The sequence below is a fragment of the Hetaerina americana genome, unplaced genomic scaffold (genome assembly GCF_022747635.1).
Source record: "Hetaerina americana unplaced genomic scaffold, ioHetAmer1.1.p SCAF_49, whole genome shotgun sequence".
Lineage (NCBI taxonomy): Eukaryota > Metazoa > Arthropoda > Insecta > Odonata > Calopterygidae > Hetaerina > Hetaerina americana.
Window position 1 is genome coordinate 828184 of NW_027287084.1, and position 22030 is coordinate 850213.

Sequence of the window (22030 nt, forward strand, 5' to 3'; positions counted from 1 at the left end):
TCAAGAGTGAAAACGTTATACTAGTGGAAGGAATGAAGGTATGACTTTCAGGGAGTCGGAAGGGGAGTGTCACTTTATGGGTCACAGAAGTTATGGTGGCGAACCCAGATGATGCCGAAGTAAAATTAGTGTTAAATAGTAGTCGTTTCATCTTTGAGCTTTTGTAGTTGTCATATTTGGGTCAGAAACGTACTCAAAACAACAGTCTAGAAGGGGCCCCGTCGTGAAAACGGCGAGGATGTAAAAGAATGTAATCGTTTCAAAATGAAATTTTTGTCCGCTCATTGTGAGAGGCAGCGAAACAGACGAAAGTTATAATTAAAATGGCAATAAATTTGAAAATGGATTGGAGCCCTACTCAAGCTACAGATATTCAAATGCACTACCGTGAGGGCATTTAGAAATGTCCATTTGAAAGAGGGTTATGGGCGGGTCGTGGCTTGTCGCAATAATAATTATGATCATTTGATTTGATTTTTGAACGTGCCCCAATTGCTCGGTTCATGAAGCATCGAAAAGTCAATTAGGTAAAGTTCATTGCAATGCCACCAAAACTACGCATGCTCAGAGCAGACACGAGTTCGTAACCCAATGAGCAAATTGGATCGAATGAACTACTCCGGGCATAAATAAATTCTCAATGATTTGTGGATTCCTAACCTGCGGAAGTGAAGTGATTCCACTTGGAGGACGTGTCTAACTCGACGGATTTCCTTAATTTTTATCGTATTTTCTTGGGAGATTTTGATTGAATGTCTGATATTTTGGTTGTTTTCTGATCATTTTTAAAATAAACCATTCTCCCAGACATCAAATTAAAACCAATTAATCGGTCCATCTACGATTCATTTAAGGAATAGAAAAAGGCAAATCAGTGTTTACATATAAAAGAAATAGTTTGTCACAATATTTCATATCCATTGCTCCTATCAACCTAGAGAGAGAGAGCTGAATATATAATGATAGTGATAATAATGATGATGGACATGATGGAATGGGGTAAAGTTGGTGTCGTGGGCCAGAGGAGAGAAAAATTCCTTCTTCAAAGAGGAGAGAAAGATCACTCATTCGCGGCAAAGAAGCATCTTCCTTTCCCTAGTGAATCTGGTAGCTAGTTATTTCAGTGGCTGTTTCAGAGAACGCTTAGTCGCAGGGACGAGCGATAACCCAGCAGTGTCACGAGCTAGCTCAAAGGAAGAAGGAGGAAAGCATTAGTTTACCTTATCAGGAATTTATTTCCACATTCATTGGCATGACTCATACACGATTTAATTAGTTTAATACTGAAATCAATCTTAATTTTAAAGAGCTCAATATAACTTTGTTTAATGATTATAAATTCAGTCAAAATCAACACACCTTCGGGTTTTATTAGTCACTACTCTCTTGGCATTTTCTTATTTGTCTTTTACTTTTACTAAAGAGTTAGAACTACGGTTAGTTTTCAGTCTAGCTTATGTAATATTTTCTTTTCTTTTTGACTCAATTATTCAGGTTATTCAGTACATATGTAAATACTCCTTCGCTTATCCAAAGAAACTACCCATGTCTTAGGGAAAATTTGGTAAAATTTCACGACTATTGATTAAGGTATTTCGACTTATAGGCGACTTACTCGGGCAGATGCCTTTACGTGAAAACAGGTTGAAAATTAGTAAAGAGGTTGGTAATGTTGCATAGTGTAATTTTCCAAGAATTTGTATTTTCACGAGTGTAACTTGTGAAAAAATTCATTAATTTTCTGTTTAATTTAAATATTCTAATACCAGTAAAATCAAAATATTTTTGTGAGGGTAAAAAGAAACTTCACATTTCCACCAAAAGGATTTAATATTTTCTCTCTCTCTCCCTCACTCTCCCTCGTGAAATATTAAATCCTTTTGGTGGAAATTTTAAGTTTCTTTTTACCCTCATAATGAAGGAATGCCACAAAGTTTAACCTGAAACTGTAATGTTTATCAATTATTTTTTGTTTATATTGAAGGAGATTTTGCTTTCACCGCAGTAGGATAAATGGGGACTGGTAATTGGATTATTCAATTATTTTAAAAGGAAAAATGAATTAATAAAAGGATTCGCCTTTGTATGAAAGTGTTTTTTTCAGCTCTGTCTGTTTAAATACTCTATAATTATATTACTTATTCGACTCGGCCAAATTCCAGACACAGTCATTTCTTTTTAGTTGCGTCATATTTTCATAGAAATTTCTATTCCGTAGTTAATTTTTATTATCTTTTTTCTTCCATATACTTGTTCAACTCTGTTTGGTTTCCCGGCGTAATTTGCGGACGTATCGAGTCAGTCAACAATATAGCTTTCCTTTCACTTTGTGCTGGTTCGGTCAGCCGTTACATCGATATCGGTCTTCAAAATTCCGAAATAGCTGAGAAAAAAATATTTGTTTCTTTCGATTGCAGTGAGTGCTCGTGCTGTGCCAATGGCAACTTCGGATCCTCGTAAGCATGCTGTTTAAATGGGCCGCCAGAGTATCCGTAGAGGAGGCAATTTATCATTCCCAGAGAAGCGTAGGAAATGATTTTTTTGCTCATTCCATTTCCACGTCTCCGTTTTCAAATCCACTTTCACCTTCTGAGTGGAAGGAATTTCAGTTCCGCATCTTTCAGCACCCCAACTGGCTCGAGTGTTTTTCAGGCCAAGCCGCTTGGCGTCAAGGTCTTTCCCGTATCTAGGTGAACTTAGAAGAATAAATACGTGTATTCAACGCTATTTCATAATATTTCTCGGAAACCTTATGCCCATATAAATCGATACACTTTTCGGCTCGTCATTGCAAGTTGATACATTCCTACCATCATATCTATAAAAAATCTATCTGGTAGGTACTCTCTTTTTAAACAATTGATATAAATAGCCCTTGTATACTGGTATGGGCGTAGAGAAGGTTAGAGACATTGGAGAAATCACTGGCGGTCAGCAGTAGGTGACGTCCTTCCCTATTAATATAAAATCTTCATTCCTCGTAGGCAATTAAATAATTATAACTAAGGGATTGACTGGCTACGTAGGTTTATCTCGTGTGGGTCGGGGGAGGAACTACCAGAGACTGAAGTGTTGATGTGGGTAAGAATAATGGTTAGTTGGGCCACGTCCAACGTTGGAGCGTTTAGGGCGCGGGACATGAATAGCTGTATTTAATAATGGCAGAATAATTTCTCGTATTTTAATGGAAATTACTTTTGCTTTTGTACCATTATTTTCGGAGTAGTTTTTTTCAATACAATGTAAAGACACCAAGATGCGACACAATGTTTGAGTGGATTTAGACCACATCACCGTGGGTAAAATGACTTTTATTCAGAAGGGTTTTAATGTATTAATGCATTTTGCGGTTACCAAAATTCTCATTGAAAGTATAGGGTGCATCTACCTCTTCAGGTTCCTCCTAGTAGGATAGCAACAATACAGTTGAATTTTTCATCCTTGTAATCCATATTTATCGATTTTTTACAAAATCAATGAAAATTGTTTCTACTCATTTAGGGTCCTTTTATGAAAATAATTGCCAATGAAAACCCGACATATGCGTTCATCTCAGTTAAATTGTTCCTAATAATTTACTTTAATCACCTTTGCAATTTGTATACACCTAAATTATATGAGAAAGTAGAATTATGGTGTCATTAAGTAAAATGTTCCATAGGAATTTAGGTGAGGCATAAGCTACGTTATTCTAGTTAATTACCGACAGAATGTCGGGAAAAGAGGCAATTCCAGCTCTTGTCCCTGACTTTAAAATATTCAGCCGAAAGAAAAATTAACTGAATTTTGGCGGGGAAGAATAATTAGTAGCACTACTAACCAGTTTTAAAAAGAAAGTTTTTTTCTTTCTAATTTTAAAAGTTTTTTTTAAAGTTACAAATTATCATATTTAAGAAAGAATAAGACATCGTTATCCTAAGACAAGACCATTTAGACAAGTAATCCTGTAGATAATTTGGAGAAGTACACAAAAACAATCCAATTTACTCCTAAATAGGTATAATTTTTATAGAGAGTGTATGTTAAAACTATTTACATTTTCTAACATTTAATATTGTTTTTTTATGTTCCTTTCTAATGAAGTTCAATGAAAACAATTATTTATTTCACCAATCTAGAGTCATGTAAGTAATGAACCTAGATAAATGTATTAGTAATATCTTGGAGGTCAATGCTCTGCTATCGAATATTACGCATAGAGGGTAAGAGATTCCAAGGCGTAAAAAATGTTCTCACGAACACGGTTATCCCGTTTTAGATGTTTCAAAAACATAAGGTGCAAACTGGCCGCGGTTACGTTGTAATTTTGTACCTTGGGAGATCCTATTTCACAGTTCGCATTTTGAGGGTATAAAGTACGTAGATAATCACGCAATCTATCATTATTTATATTTTAATTTTATTTAATTTTCTTTACCATGATCTTTTACTATGAGCATTAATGTAGTAGAAGGACTCTTTAGTAATACTTCCACTGCTGAAGTTGTTGGTCTAAGATCGAACATACCGAAAGGATAGAGTCTTAGTGACACTCGTATCAGGTCAGATATTTTTAGTTTCATCGGAAAACATATCACCCTGTTTTACATACGTCCATTGCCGACAGAAATACTTATTACTATACCTGTTATTAAGACAAGAACTTCATTTAAGTGAGTTATATTATACTTTAATGCTAAGATTATACTTTAATACTATATATTATACTTAAATACTTCAATACTAATGACAAAGTATATTATTTTCTAGGTATCGCGGTAAAAATTTAATTGAGTATAAATGCGTTTTAAATATCACAGAAAAGTCAACCGATGTAGGTTATCCGCGTATGTATGGAATTTTGCCATTTAATCAATGCAGCCGTCAACCGGTTTTGTATGGGTTTTTAACAAGTCTCAAAGAAGTATTTTAAAGTGAAAATAACTCGACTTAAAGCAGACACCTGGCCTCTGCACTGTATTGTTTGATATAAAGGTATAATTACCCGTGTCGAAGGCACTGGCATCGAAAAGTCTAACAACCAATTTAAAGAAGACTGATTGCGAGAAAATCTCTTATTACTATGCACTCAAAGCCAAAGGAATAAAGGTCCAAGAATGAAAATATTATTAGATAAGTTTATGTGATTTAAAATGTCCATGCTATGCATTTGCTATCGCTGTTCACTCTTTGAAAAGAATTCTTTTGTAAAAATATGCATGGTGAATCTCCATGGCATTGTAATGTTTTTCATACTTCATAGCAGGCTAAGGAATGATAAACTCTTTCCAAATTATTCTAATATATGTTATAAATTTCATTTCATTTCATCGCTGTTATATTATTCTATACGTCTTTTCATAGTACGTTCGATTTCACTTTACCTGCGAGTATAATGCTGAGAACTTGACTTAGACTTCCGTAGAATTGAAAACAATCCGTTACTTTTGACATAACGCTAAGAAATTAAAATCGAATATTTCACGGCCGCATAAGTTGTAACTTGATTCCCAGACCAAAAAAAATCACGGCGATCCAAGATTTCGAAAAGCGCGCTCATGCCGTTGCGCAAAAGAAAAATCATGAACGTCCCCTTTCTTTTGGAGCGGGTGGGAATCTCCCTTTGTCTCACCGTTTTCTCATTTCCATAATGTTTTTTGTTTCAAAACTGGTCGCACGCCATGAGCTTTATTTTTTATGCTTTCCTGCGTATGCATTCAAGTTTGGCAATTAAAGCTTTCGCATTCTAACCACAATGTCCTGTTGAGAAGCCTGTGTGCTCTCCAATCAAATAAAAACTGACATTCTCCGACCACTTTATACTTGAGAATTTTATTTGTGATATTTGTTTTAATCCTAGTTTCTTCTTTTGAAAATCAACGTAAAACTCTTATTGCTATATTTAGACAATTGAGAAACAGATAGGGAAATTAAATGCATTGTAATTCAATCAATGAATCTTCGTTTGCTCGAGCATTCGCAGTAAAATAAATAAAAATTCATTTATTCGAGCATTGATTTCATAGGTAACTAGCACAGGTTAAAGCAAGTCTCTTCAAGAAAGGATACGTTATGCTAGATACTCCCGTCCGTAGATCTAGTCGTTCGCTAGTCCAGTGGTTGCATAGGATCAAAAGTCAAGTTTAAAATTTGGCCCAGCTAATGACTTTGTTTATGATGGATATGAGAAATATTCGAGTGACCCCTTTATTAAGTTGTTATAGTATCCGTATTACATTTGCGAAAGTTCACTATAGAATAATATTAATCGTACGGAAATCGAAAAATCAAACGCCAAGTTTGCTCTAGAGTCGCAAAACTCCGCGCAAAGGAATCTGAGGGAAATAAAGAGGCACTTTCCCACGATTTTACTTTCCGAAATATGAGAAATTCTTTACCCCTTGCCTTTGGTTATTGAAAATCGCGAAACAATAGGGCATTAAAATGTTTTGGCTTAGGTATTTCGATATAATTTATGCTTTGTGGAAAAGGTGTATTCTCCACGTTTATTTCGCGGCAGTAAAGACGCGGAAGAGTAGGAGCTTCAGATTTAGTTAGTTTTAATATACTCTCGTAAGGATATCGTCAAATGTTTTGCATTCGATTAAAACGGTTCCGCACACTAAGTTCTGCTCTGATAAGGCATATATTGTTTTTTGGGAATAATGAAAAATTTTTTTCATTAAGTTCTTGAAATACATTACAGAATGCTCAATACAAGTCAATTTCTATGTGTAGGGATTTCATAGAAAACCTGTTTCTAATCCCCGTTGAAAAAATTCAGCTAGAACCTCGCAATAGCAATAAGAATCGGCCGCAGTGCCATCAAAGAAAATACCGGAGGTATTAACTTCATGAACATTCCCACTTACTTGCTGTATCAATCTCTTAACATTACTTTATTTATGCATGTGCTCCTTGCGTAAAGTTTGGACGTTGACTTAATGGATTATTATTCAATTTAAAGATCTGATAGGTAATTTGTTAATATGGTTTATAACTAACCATTTTATTTGTAAGTTTTAAATGTTTTCAGTTTGATAAGAAAATAATGAGGGAAGTGCGCCGATGAGTACGAATCCGAATTGAGAACTTACCGATGAAGATTTTATTTTATCGTTGCATGGTTATATGGCTGATATGTTTCCTTTCAATGTGATATTTCAGTGAATACAGAAAGACACCTTAACTACATTTTACTTCATAAATTAGCATTGGCGTCGGTTTTACAATTCCAGCGGATTTCCACTGTATTTCTCAATGTGAAGAGATAAAGAGTGGTTTCTTACGACACTTAGGCAAACTTAGGTCTCTCAAGGAAATAATAACGCAGGTGTTATTTTAGCGCTTCAAAGCCATTGAAAGCCGTTGGTATGAAGTTAGGGAAATATTTGTGTGTGTTCATAGCCCTATGCAAGAATACTGGTCGTCTTTTCCCCTGATATATTGGTGAAAGATACGTCTTTGTACCGTTGGACTATCAGAGAAAATTGATTTTACGTGTTAAAGCGTACACATACTTAAAAAACTTGCAAAGTAGTATTTTTTCGGTGTTATATTGTATAAAAATATGCTTAGTGCGGTTTAACCTTCCTTTTCATATCTTTTCCTAATCTTGGGTTCCCTTCAATCCTTGCCGATTGAGTTTGAATCGTTATTAAAATTAAGACTAGAAAATTGATCATCTTGGCAACTACCAAGAAAGTTGGTGAGGAAAACACAACTTTCTCCTAACACAATGCCAACCCAAGCGCGTTGACAATGTTATACGAGAATGAAAATAAATTATGCTTCATTATTAACCCAGATAGATGCAGGAGATACCGAGACGCAATCAGATGAATAAGGCGGTGATAGAGGGAAGAATGTTGGGAAAACTAGGTGGAAAGAGGAAAGAATTGGTATTTTGGATGACATTAATGGAGGTACAAAGTGCGCAGAGCTAAATATTGAGTTGTTATAATATAAAATATGAGGTTCAAGGATATTTTGTGTTATGTTAGTTAGGGCTTAGGAATGCAGTCGTGTGCAGTGCCATGGGTCATTGGAAACCAGGTCCAACCCGGAAGAATACTGCCAGAAATTGACTCAGATTAAGAAAAATAGCATAAATATGGGTGAAATTGCCAATAAGAGTAAACATGTATCGAAAAAATGGTGTACAATAAATAATTCAAGTGTATAACAATTGAGCACTAGCATTTACTGCTTGCAAAATAATCGATGCTAGTTGACTTTGTGTAATCTCTGCAAGATTAAATGGAATCACACTAATGCAATAATATTTTACCGGACTCCCAATAGAAAGATTCTTCTCTAACTCGTAAGCTGATTGGATTTAATTGTGTTCTTTTTGGCATCATAATGTGGACCAATCGGTTTAGTTAATAACGAAATACTTGATCACTGGCTTCAATCATGTTCCCTAAAAAAATGTAACGTACTTTTTGTCGTCTTCTTGATGTCCGCTTTTACACCATTCTGTCTCTAGCTCGAATTATCCACCAAAGGTTAATGGCAGGAGTGAAATCAGTCGTAGTCGTGAAATGCCGTATCCAACGGTTTCTTCAGTTCGATCATATATCCACATTAATGACTCAGTTGGAGGTAAGGTTAAGATTATAAAGTTTTTATTCACGTGAGGCTGATGAAAGATACCTCCTGGCCCCAAAACGTCCGCGAGTTTCATAGAAGTCTTTCTAATTCCAAGAAACTGCGGGAGATGCCGCAACTGAAACTTGCATTAAAAGTCCTTCTAGATTCCTTTTAATGACTTTAGAATGGAACTTATTTAAGCGGCCCTTTATGTGAAGTTATCATTATTAGTACTCGATTTCGCCTTCCCCACTTCCCCTGTTTTTGTCTTTTATATTATTTTTTCAAAGCTGTATAAATCTTTATTGCATCCGCAAAAAGTGAAAAAGAAGTTTTTCTCAAGGAGCCAATTATATCATATACAAACTATAACCTCTGTGTTTATTGAATATGTTCATGAAACTATAATAACTTCAAAGTAAAAACTGAGCTTTTAAGGATTTTATGCTTTAGTATTCATCGATTGACAAAAATAAAGTTTTATGCAAAAGTCCTTGTAGTCTTGCTGTGGTTTTTAGAAGTTTGAAGAACTCCTAACACAACTTAACGGCAGAATGAAATACAACTAAAATCTTTCCAACTTGCCGCATCACACAACCCGTTGCATCTGACGCCATCGCTACTCCAAAGCTTACGTTCTATCAACGGACATTGACGAGTCAAAAAATTACCATGCAAACAAATGGAAATGCAATAGTGATCTGTCTTTTGCATCCTTTGGGTACACTCCTCAATGTTCATGTTACATTTTGTTTTCAAATATTGATGCTGTTTTTAGTAACTATAATAGCATACCATTCTAAAAAAAGGCACTTTCGTAATATTGAATCCTCTCACAAGCCATAGGTACGTACTTAGGGTGGTTACTTTCTTACTGAAACGTGTGATTCTCTTCTATCCCTTATCATTATTTCATCAGCGCTTTAATTCTTGCAAAATTATCGCAAGTACGATTTGCTAGGATCATATAAAACTGTGTATGCTCGCATCCTCATTTATTTGTTTGTATCAGTTTTGTTAATGAAATGGTCACATACTTATTTTGGCATGCTCCTTGATTGACATGGTGTTGATGATGTCAGGATACACGATACGTGTAGAACTCAAAGAGATCCCACGTCTCAATTAGTCTTCGATATAAGTTCTTGGTGACCACTCTCAAGTGCTTCCTTGTGAAACGTTAAATGTTCATGAAATATGATCACAACATTCATTATTTCTGTCCTCCCTTTCTCCGGAAGAACTACCTCGTTCATATTTAGCTCCGGATATGAAATCCCAGAGGACAGTGGATGGAACGTAGTACTATGGGTTTAGTTAACCATTCAGCTGGGCAGTAGTCCAGTAGGCAGCACCGTTTAAATACCCTGTCATGGAGTGATTAACCACAGGATATTCCTTTCTATATGGTGGAGCATCTCTCGATGCTCGATTGATGATCCATAGATGATCCATCATATCGAAGGAAGATTTGTTTAATTTGAAACACAACATTGGACACCCGTGCTATAGAATACCAGTATAGGTCGCTAAGTAATTAATCTGTCACCCTGTGTGTTAATACATGTTATTTTGGTGCTGTAATTAACATAAAAAATAAAAGTGTGGCGTTCGTCAATGAGTTGAATTCACTTCTATTAAATTCTTGGGATGGTGTCGGCTGTCGGTCGTGTTTTCCTTAAAGAGCAAGGGCTGCTGGGAATATTTCCGTAGAAAACATAGTTCTACAGAATTTCAGAGACAAGCTGTGTGTATTTTCCCTATAATTTCGCAGCAAGGAACTTTTATTCGTGGAAATCTTTAAAATTCCGTAGAATTCCTTAGGATCCTTACGTTCTACGGAATATTTTAGCAGGGATTTAACATAAGCTCTCAAAATAAGGGAAAATTTTCTGAGTGAACAAAAAATAGATATTGCAAATATTAATGAATAATTATTTTCAAAAGTTCAATATTCAACAGAATTTCAATCATTCGGAGATTTAGAATCGGTTTCCATATATCTTTATGTGATAACCTTGCGGGAGCCGCCTGTATATAGTTTTCTGTGCATATTACGAAGAAAGTTCAGGTAATTAGACGACCTCAGCCAAAAATTTACGAAAAATCTCAAACGTGAAAAATTCACCAACTTACTGCTTGAAATATGTTTGAAAACGTTGAAGCATGATCAATTTTAAAGCCTTTGTACTCGATTAATGAATATTTTTAACTAAAGGTTCAAAGTGTCAATTTCTTATTTATTCTAAATTAATTACTGTTGTCTTTATGTTTATAATCCATTGAAACATATATAGTCGTGTTAATCATGCTCCTGGATGAATGAAAACTATTATTATTCTTACACTGGCCTATTATAGCCCAGGTTTGCAGGACCCACGCCACAAGTATTATTCTGCCCATGATGCCTGAAGGAAGTGCTAACTACCATATCAAGTTTAGCTTCGTGAGACAGTATTATGTCCATGCGTAGGTGTGTTGGAATGACCTCGCGTATGTGCGGAGACGAAGATCTCATTAGTTTTCCTTTATCTTTTCTTTTTAGAGTTATGATATCTCGTGCGATTATTAAACTCCGGAGGCCAGCCTAAATTGCGGACATGGGTGTGACAAATAAACCACGAAGCATAGTTAGCCACCCATACAAGAGCAAGAAAAAAAATTGTGCGTTATCTTTTTTTTATATTCGATACTGAAAAAATTAAAGTAGCAAACGGTATAATTACCAAAAAAATTTAAGTGGTGTCGACCTATTTTGTCTTGTGAGAAAACGAGACCCATGCAAAACTTCCATTCCCGAGTGGATAAATTTTTGTTAGGATCCCAAGATCTTATGAAATAATTCTTTTCACATTTACAAGGTCAAGGCGTGAGAACATTTCGCCCCCTTCATTACTCTTGAAAAATAAGTCAAGACTACCACCCCAATGCTGAATTTGTAACAGTTCCTGTCTCGCAATAATTCTCATTCCTTCTAAAAAATGCTTTTGTAGGATCAAGTTTTTTTGTACATTATTCTCAAAATTAGAATAAAAACGCATGAAATCTATTGAAAAACTTTCTTATATTCGCTAAATTTTGCCGAAGAAATCACTATCGCATTTTTGGAAAGTAATATCCAGAATGTCGACTGACCATTAAGGTACTTAAAAATCGAACGTTTTCGAGACCCAGGTTGCTCTATTTACGTGTATAGAATGTCACAGGTGAGAAAGAACCTTCGGTTATCCACTTGTATATGCGCCTTGTTTTATTAGTGATTCAAATGTAATTGTCTGTGTAATAGCCCTTGTAGCTGGGAATGCGTAAAATAGCCCTCATACAAAAGAGTTGTCTCTAAGTCTGTCCTTCAAACCCGTTTGCTGTAATACTAATTTGCAGCATATCTTATCCGGTCACATTTTTTAAGAAAACTATCTCTTAATCAGACCCAGTTCCCTGTCTCTAATTTTTGAATATTTCTACCATACTTGTGGCATTTTTAAAATTATGCCATCTTGTAATCTCTCAGTACCTTGTTAATATTGCCCCTTCAGAGGCAACCTTAATTTAATTTCACACTAATTCAAACCCAACAAGAATTCTACGCAAACATTCTTGTTTGTCATATCCTGCGTCGATTTATATCATGATGATTATACGTTTGGTTTGGATACCATATTTAGCTTAATTTTGTCGTAAACTGGCCTTAATTTCACGTGCAAGGACTCCAAAGTCTATTTCATACCGCCTCAATGTTTCTCTCTCGAATCTTCCCCACCGAAGCCTTCTAGGTTTTGTTCCTTCAGCTCGAATCCATCATTTTCAACATCCTCCAACTATTGTGCTACATGCTCCTTCTTGAAAGCTCTCGTTTCCGATACAATCTAAAATGGTAAGTAAGTTTTTTTCGTAAATGATCTTGTCTCCGGTAGTTTTTCGTGGGGAACGACTACTTGATTGTGCCCGTGTTGGAAGGAAGAGAGAAGGCAGAACACCTATATCGATATTTCGATTGTCAAAGGCGACCATCAACAGGAAGAAATATGTTGCAAACTTGACCACTGGAAGAACATCATCGCTGAGGCACTGGCCGCTGTGGAGTGAGTGTTAGTTGCGGGTGAAGTGACCGAGTTCGTGAAGGGGGGGGGGAGGAAGACGATGGAGATTGTGCGGAAAGGGAAGTATCCGTTGGTGTTTGAAGTTAGAAACTGTGGTATTGTTCACATTCAGTCTTTATTTTTTGTGCGCATAGGTGTCGGATATAAGCAAAAGGTATAGCTCTCCCCTGGAAAGATATTTTTAGTACCGTTTACTGTTATTACCGTCGAGAAACAACCAGTTGACGATATCGGCGCCAGGAAATATGTTGGATCGAAATGGCTGGTGGAGAACGGTAATTATTTCGACAAAACAACCAGCCGACCTCGGTGGATATGGAAAAGCGTCCTCCGCTGTTCATTCATTACGCGCGGGTGCCAATCTCGCCTATGTGGAGTTTTCTCTAAGTGGGGCATATATATTTGCGTTCGTCTTTCACCCCTGAGCTCATTAAACATTAGTTGCGGGATCATATGTAATGCTGTGTTGCAGAAATGTCCATTCATGTTTTTTTAACGCCACGCAGCATATCCAGCATAGCCCTTCCCCAGAATAAATCCTGATGACAGCATCTATGACCCATGTCCCACCCATGATTATACAGTCCGACGAAGGTAGCTCTTGAGGCCGTATAAATCATTCCCATATTTTTTTCGAGCGTTTAGTTCTGAGAATCCACGGAACCTTCGACCAGCTTGGACGAATTTCGACTCCAAGTTCCGCGCTATCTTGCTTCATTTCCTTGCTCACTCTCTCACTCTCCTCTAAATTGTCGACCGTTTTTCAAAATAGAATCGCTTCGATTATTGAGAAACCCGAAAAAATTTTTTAGCTTCCCAAATAGTATTCTTCCTTTCTTCTCCACTGAAGAAAGTTCTTCCTGCAACAGCACAATGATAGGTTCTTTTGATGTGATTTCTTGATACAGGATTCCCAGTAAAAGATAAATTCGAAGATGAGTTCCGGTTTTACCCAAGGAATATATTATGCGAAACTATGCGCCGTGTTATATATCCAATTAATTAATATAATAAGAACAAAATTAAGGTGACTACTTTCCGTCTTCCTGCGAACAATTTACTATATACGTACGTTCCCGTTGGGTGTGTTCATGCCAAATGAAGTTCATTATTTTAAAGCCAAGTTATGTCATTGAAGTGCAAATTAGTAAGGGGCACAGCAGTTTACTACAGATCTCATCCTGGGTTGAAAACATTTTATAATGCCCTCTCCATTGGTTCGTTCAACGATATCTGTGCGAAAACCGGGAATAATATCGCACATCGAAAAAAATTGAGGTCTTGCCATAGCACCACTATTAATAATCTCATGCGTCATTGACATTTGACTCCCCTCTGTAAAACTGGCAGATGGCATTTACCACTCCATTAGTTCAGTGTCTTCCTAAGCATTTATTTACGAGCCTTGAAGTGTCTGTAATGAGTGTTAAGCCTCACTGGGTTATCTGTAGTCAAACCTTGCCCTTATGAGTCCCTCCCCCATTCATCGTTAGTTTTCATTATTCCCGAGTGGAAGAAGAAAGTTCCCACGCTGCGGTCTGCTACAATGGGCTAGCGGCAAAACGAGTTAAGAGGAAGAGAAAGGAAGAGTTAAGGCGATGAGGTCGGAGGAACGGGGCCACCTACCTATTCGCTCTCTCTCTCTCTCTCCCGGATGAAAACAAGCCACTGCGTTTTACTTTTGGAATCGAGTGTGGATGTTGGCGTCACGACTCCAGTACCGGAGGGACTTACAGCAGAGTGCCCTCGATTATTACGTTCGTGGAGGACAATGCGTGCTTCGCAATCGCGTGAAATTGGACTGGTGAGAAAAGCGTCAGGTGGAAGAAATGGCAGATGGTTATTCCCACCGTAATGTACCTATCTGCATATCACTCGCCATGCCAAAGTGATGTGTGGTAAGAGGAATGGATATAGCCTACACATAGTTGATTGATATCCCAACTAAGATCATCGCGAATACTAACATAAAAGCATAATTCATGGAAGAGGCAGCATGAGTAAACAAACTCTTTATTTTGTCATTTTTGTGGTTCGTAAAAAATGCCAACTGGTTTTAACTACACGGCGAGCCTATCTGAAGCAATTATCCGGAAACGAAGTCATCAGAGGTGACACATTCATATGTACATATGTATAATATTTTTTCGAAGCACGAATCTTCGTATTGAACATCCGTAATTTCTTTCTGTAGCCTTTGGATTCGTTAGATTTCGTAGATCTTTAATTAATCGCGTTTCACTAAAAATGTCAACTTTTCGAGATTTGGCATCTTCAAAGACAACCGATTCCAAAACTATCATTACTGAACAGTCGAAATCACTAAAAATTTTATTAAGTGGATTTTGTGATAATTTCATTTGATATTTTACTTCGAGGATTCATCCTGCTTTTATCGCTTTATTTTTTTACCTCTTGGTAGTAGGTCAGGGGAGCGGTATACTTTTAGATAGCTGACTGAATACCAGCTGGGGTCATCCCTTCAGAAGGGATTTAAGCTTTTTCAGAGTAGCGAAAACGGGCCTGGAGATGGCTATGATTTGGTTCCGCCCGTCGCATGCTAAAGAAAATGCGTAAAAACTGAGTGACCGCTAGTATGCCTAATGTAGTGGTACAATGTTATTCTTGCTTGCACTGTCCTTACCTTTCATTACCCATACATGTCGAACCAAAGCCTCGAAGGATAGACGCCATGACGGACGGTGTAGGTCACCAATAAATAGATAGTAATACTGCATGTAATATTACTAGGGTAATTAATTATTACGGAATTTTTAGGCAAGATGATGCTTTAAGAAGAATATGAAATTTCTTAAAATATTGTCTTAAAAATGTAATTAAATGATGATGGGTTGATTACTATTACTGTTAAACCCTGCATGGTTGGGCAATAAAGAAAATTGATATGTTTTGTAGGGTTGAATTGGTTACATTGTGTTTTTAAACAACAGCCTTAACTGCAAAGACTAATTCCGCAATGAATCCAGATGTTTAGTGATAACTATTCACTGTGATATTGATATTTTTTTATTTGATTTTAAACTGTTTTGAAATTACTCCTCAGTGAAGCAGCTCTTCCTTTTTATGAAATTCTTACTCTAAGTACGTAGTTTTCGAGGCCGAAAATTTATAGAAAGGCACTGAGATGTATTTAAAAAAAATGAGACTTTAGAGGTTGACGGAAAAACGAATTTAATACGACTGCCGTGGTTTAGCTGCACCGTAGCATATTTAAGGAAGACACACAGAACTTTTCCTAGCATCCTTTATTGTTTTTCATGCGCCTATTTTCTGACGAACTAGACGAACAAAGTATAGTATCATTGCTACCACCACTTTTAATTATTGTTCGGAAATCTTACCAATCGCCGAACTCGGGGGCGCAATTGTTAATTGTGCAGCTTCAAAAACTTATCTGATATGGCCGATCTGGCTGACCAGATCCGATTAATCTCAATTCATATCTCACCAAAGAAAAATTAGAAAGACGAAGAAGAAAAACTTGTGTCGAAATTTTTTAATAAATTCGGAAGTATATCGTGCGGACAGGAATGAATCGAAACAGAAACTCATAATCATGATTAAACCGAAAATTAAAACCTTTCTCCAGCGCGGAATAAGGATAACTACTAACCTGTATAATTGTTTGTTGTCTCAGGCGTAACTTTGTGGAATTTGCATAACATATTGAAATGTAATGAAATAATTGACTTTGTAATTCCACACACTTAAAGTGTGTGGAATTACAAAGTCAATTATTTCATTACATTTCAACTGTATAATTGTGTTGTACCGAAATCCAAGTCATTTTGCCGTACCGTATTGACTGTACAAAAATGGCTGGAATATGATAAGTCGTCATTAAATAATTAGTGAGACTAACAGCGATGTATGCATGCAATCTTATATTTAAATTGTATATTATTATAAATAATATACCGAACAGCAATCATGGCTTCCGTCATTGAGCAATCTAAATGAAAGCCTATCTTCGTCGTGAGGTAACTCTGATAATGCAACTATGTCTTACTATTTTTGCCAATATTTCTTAAATGTGTACCTTACAAGTAGAACATTTCGGACAGCTTTCCTTTAGAAGTAGACAAGATTAACCGCCATCTGATTCATAGTTAAATGAATATGGGCAATGATTGGTCTTGAGAAAATTTGGAATCTGTTCGCCATTAATCCAGATTGGCTTCTTTAGTAATATTGCGCAATGTAAGTAACTAACAACTCAAGACGATAAAAGCTTTATTGCCAGATGGAGAGCACTCAGATGATTTTATCTCCTGACATCGCTCTCTCTCACTCACTCACTCCTATTGCGCCCCTGAGAGCGTACCCGTGTCACTTCTGACCTATAGAAAGTTTTGATATACCTTTATATCACTCTAAAAATCCTATTGTATGGCATTTAAGGACTGACTCTGAGCACGACTAAGTAATATACAGGAAAATAGCCGATGGGTCTTAAAGAGATTGACAGCGCTAAACTGTAGCGCAGTTAGCCCAATGTTTGTGACCACATTGATTGCAAATGTATTTTACGGTGTATATGTTGGGAGAACACGACTAAGATGAAGGTTAGGAGAATCTGTTTCGTCGGTGGCTTCAGTAACGAAAAGCTGGGAATCACGAACGATGCCTTCTTATCTTCCATCACACTAAAACCATTCCCCTCCCTTTTCCCCCGGGAGTCCCTATATTCGTCACTTCAAATGGAATCGTGTCCTCTCCATCTTACAATGCGTGTATCCCTGCTGGTTTGGGCACCCAGTGCAAATAACCCTATAATTGTTATAATTTTACCCTGTTGAAATAAAATTTAGTATTTGAACTTCGTTTGTATCGACCGGACTGGTGGATTTTCTAATATTTCGTTGTAACTTTTCTTGTGAACACAAAGCACTTGCACACCTCTCGAGACAGACGAATCCAACATTGATCATTAGAAATACGGTGTAGTTTATTTTCCCGGTAATTACTTACAGTTTAAAGAAATAACACCGTTGAGATTGCGTGGCACAGTATTTTGAAGAATTCATCTACGAACTGGTAAATGTTTTGTCCTAGTATTCCTAACGCTTTCCATGTTTTTATATTTATTTTGAATGTTAGTGAGTGAATCGACGTCCGAAGTGATTTGCATGGGATGTCGCTTCATTTTTACTTTCCATAAGAAACCCTCTTGAAGAATTGAACCAAAGTATATATTTATTGGTGAAATCAAGGAAATCTCATTATGTGTATCCGCCACACGTATCTGCCGTTTATATGGCTCAGCACAAAAAGCCTGCACATCACTATTTATAAGATGACTTCGATCGGTAAGGTAGTTTAGACCTTGACTGCTTACACATCCTGGTATCAGCAGAGAGTAAATGGCATATGGTGGCCTTGTGCCCTCCACGAATGTATCTGCTCACAAAAAACCTATTGATCTTCCTCAATGACTCCGATTTCCGGAAAAGAGTTTGACTTTTTCTCAAAATCTTTAACTGGGGTTCCAATCTTAAATGAGGTTCTCTAAATATTTGTGTTTTCAACGGGCACATTACGTAATTCAGTGTTACATTCTTTCTCCAGAGAGTGGAAAAACATTAAATCTGTTGCCAATTTTTATGCCTCTATGTATTTACTTGGGCGGAACGTACTCGCAAATTTATGCATAATCTTTTATGTTCAGTATTGTGAATCATAAAGTGAAAGGTACTACAAGCCGATTGCGAATATTTACAATGCGCGAACGTTATCAATATTGTTAGATTACGAAATAGAAAACAAAAATGCCATTATTATTCTTCAAATTTAATCTCACGTGATACTGCCACCCAAAAAATACACTACAGAGGAAATTTGCTTACTCATCCACAATAGTATGTGTTGCCATAGCGCACAGCAGTAAAAAAAAGTTCCTAAACCAGGATTTGAGCCTCTTTTTCGTACCGATGCGTTGACCGCTAAGTGCTAGTCATGATCTCACTCAACCGCTTATCATCGTGGAAAACGAAACCCAGTCTTGATTTGAAATGGGCGTAGGTGCAGCCATCACCACCTCGCTTCCTTTCTTCCGCAGGAGGTAGCGGCATCTCCGAAAATCTGAAACTACATGTCAATGTCACGAGGGAAGTAATGATTTCAGCTAATGGTATTCAATAGAAAATATGCTTGCGTAACTAAGATCTCTGAAACATTACGCTCATGTATTTCAAAAATGGTATATTTTTCTTCGTCCAATATCCAGTATTCAAAACGTTTTAAGTAAATTTGTGTAAACTCTGTCAACGGTATATGCACATTGGCTTTGTTGGCAACATTGTAACTCCTCTTTTGCAATTTCATCAGAATGAAAAGAAAATTAAATCGGCAATCTGGGGCTTATTGACAAATCATATTACCGACACCTGCAGTTATTTTTTTCGACATGGACAGGTCTTTCCAATCACTGTATTCCCATTGGAAAATGGGAAGACGAAGAACATGAATTCCCTCTCGTACACTATCACACCAGTGACATTTCCGGCATACCACCAGTGACGTACGGCAGGCCACTGAGAATATTATTTCAGCATCTAAGCACAGTCTCCTAAAGAGGCAGGCATTGGGCATTTCCCCTCGACACTCTTTAGAAGGCTCTATAGCCCAAACCTAATTACTGAGATCTATTTATCACAGAGGTTATTGAAATTATCAATTTCAGTTTTGTATTCTCCGTAATAGGAGAGCACTGGACACCGTTTGAAATCGTTATAATTAATTGCAACCTCAATTGAAATTAGATCTTTTGCGTGAAATGAAAAATAAGTACTTACTGTAAGAGCACAGAAGTTCTATAGTGGAATCATGTCAGCTTCTGTTACTATTAATATTTGTTCTGATTTTCAGGTTTGAAAGGACTCGTTAGAGTGGGCAGTACAAAAAATCAAATTCATGGGGCCCTAATGGCTTTGTTAGTACTGCCGATTCTTAATATACCTGTCTTTACATTATTATACACTTATAATGGTAATTATCGCTTTTGGTATGATTGGCAATCGAGGCTTTTGGTTTACTTTACAATCGACTGATGGGAGGTGGAAATATTCTTGAAAAGCCGATACTACGAGATGCTCGTATAACACCGTTTCGCGCTCCACGACTTTTGCTGTATCCTAGGAATTAGGCTTCCCCCAATATTTTGTTCTCATGTTACTCAATGTTATGTTGGTTATGTGGTGAGTTTTGAAATGTTGGAAACGAACACGTGAAACTCATGGCATTGCTAAAATTTTCTCATCCGTCATTTTTAACGTTTATTATAGTTATTTTTTAGAAATTTTATCACTTGAACGTAGCTCATGTGTTGAAAGATATAGTTTTTCCTGAAATCAGGGTATATGTCCTGAATATGCGGTCCAAGTCAATAATATATCATTGAGTTTCATGCTATTATTTGTACATCATGAATATTATACAACAAGAAAGGTTAATAGGGGAAGATGGGAATTCAGTATTTGCATTTGTTTCGAAACTTGAGCAGGAGGACTTGAATGGGAAGTTGTCACTGATGTCAAAGGTAAATTTGTGTTTTTCAATATTTTCATGATATTTTCATTTAAAGCCAACATTCTTACGAAAATTAAAAAATATACTAGCGCCCGGTTATAATGTCTATACTGAATAGATATATAATCCTATAATATTTTACCTTTTTAAGACAATTATTCGTTCGGTTAATTAAGTTGTTAGCTCTTGAACTGATCTACTTATCGTTTTTGCGAGAATTACGGTTACCATGTCTTTGTGTTAGTATATAGTTTATATCTTCTTATTTATACCTACGGCTCAACCGTTGTGGTGTATATGCTTTTTCCATGAACGTTTCATCAATTTTATGACAGACACATTGTTGTCGATTTTTTTCGGCGAGAGAAATTCTTAAAAATATACAATTAACTTGAGTTCTAAAGGGTTTAGTGATATAGAATAGATACAAGGAAGATGAGCTTTGCCAGTTACCATTACCTCGGCCCAAAATGAAAATGAATGTAAAAGGATTGTTTTAATTGCATATAATTTTTTACAGGTTTAAAATAATGCAAGTTCTGAATACATTTTTACTAGACTTCAGTTTTGGTGTTTGGTCGTACAGAACCTTTTTTCATTTTTGTTTAAAATGATGTCGAATTATTTTAGTGATATTTGACTAATATGTGTACACTTTTCCTGATCATCATGATCCCTATCATTTAGTGGCTGGAAATTTTCTTCGATGGGTTACTTCCAGCTGGAAATAGAAATAATGTTGTCTCTCCCCATGTGCATACCCTTCCATGGTATTTTCCAGCTGGACTCCCACTGATAAAACATAGTTAGGGAGTGAGAAAATGAAATGTTTCTGTTCTCTCCCCTTAGCATATTTTGTTTATTTTTATGCAGAAATATCTGCTGCTTCGATCCTAATTGGATATCAAGTGTATTGCATAAAGAATATGTAGATTAGAGAATAACTTTTAGTTCAATTTGTTTGGCCAAAACTTCCTCTCAATCTTTAAATTAAGAGACCATTAAGTTTTGGTTAAGGCTCGTAATTTTTTTTTGCTATTGTCATGAAAATTGACCGTAATGAAATTCATTTTTTATCAATTAAATGTGATTTCCATATAAGATTCCGATCTATTTACAATTATGCTGCCACAGCTGAGCACTGAGTTGACACTATCTATTAGTGGAAGTATTTGTGTCAGTATTTAAGCTGTTTATTGGAAAATTTACATTGGTTTAGCGCCGCTAATGTTTAGTATATAAGTGCATACATATTTTTAAGAACAGAGTTAAATTTTCTATAAAACTTATTTTTATGGTTATGACTCACTCATGAATTTGTTGAACATATTATTTTTGTCCACTTTCATGAGTTTTTTCAGATGACTACCAAATAAAAACGCTTTGTATTATATGCAACAATTTCAGAGTGTAAAAATCATTTGCCTTGACTGGGATTCGAACCCAGATCCCTCAAAATCCAGTCCAGTGCTTTAGCCAGTTAAGCTATCAAGGCATCCTCTTAAACTCTGAAATTTTGGGGCTTTTAAAGGAACAAGATGTTGTGTCGAAATACCATGCATTCGTAGTCATGCGCGATGCACCACAGTTCACGAGGTTAAAGCCAACTTTTAAACACTGAGGCTGTTTTTACCTTGACAAATTCCAAAGCAACTGCAGCAGACGCCGCAACAGTAACTTTTAATGGAGTCATCCTCTAATGTGCAATTAAATGCAACAATTTCAGGGTGTAAAAATCATTCGCCTTGACTGGGATTTGAGCCCAGATCCCTCAATATCCAGTTAAGTGCTTTAGCCAGTTAAACTAT

At 36.4% G+C, this 22030-nt stretch overlaps 1 protein-coding gene and 1 non-coding gene across 2 annotated transcripts in view; one reads left to right on the forward strand and one right to left on the reverse strand.

The window, feature by feature from the left end:
• The first annotated feature begins 20086 nt into the window (after window positions 1-20086).
• The window catches only part of THADA (Thyroid adenoma-associated protein homolog), a 45214-nt gene continuing 43270 nt past the window's right edge, over window positions 20087-22030 (forward strand). The window contains exon 1 of the mRNA XM_071591557.1: window positions 20087-20232. Coding sequence (XP_071447658.1) covers window positions 20119-20232 — 114 coding nt within the window. The 5' untranslated portion in view covers window positions 20087-20118. The remainder of the gene's footprint in view (window positions 20233-22030) is intronic.
• Window positions 21645-21717, reverse strand: TRNAS-GGA (transfer RNA serine (anticodon GGA)). Its single transcript has one exon. It is a non-coding gene; the product is annotated as a tRNA-Ser (tRNA).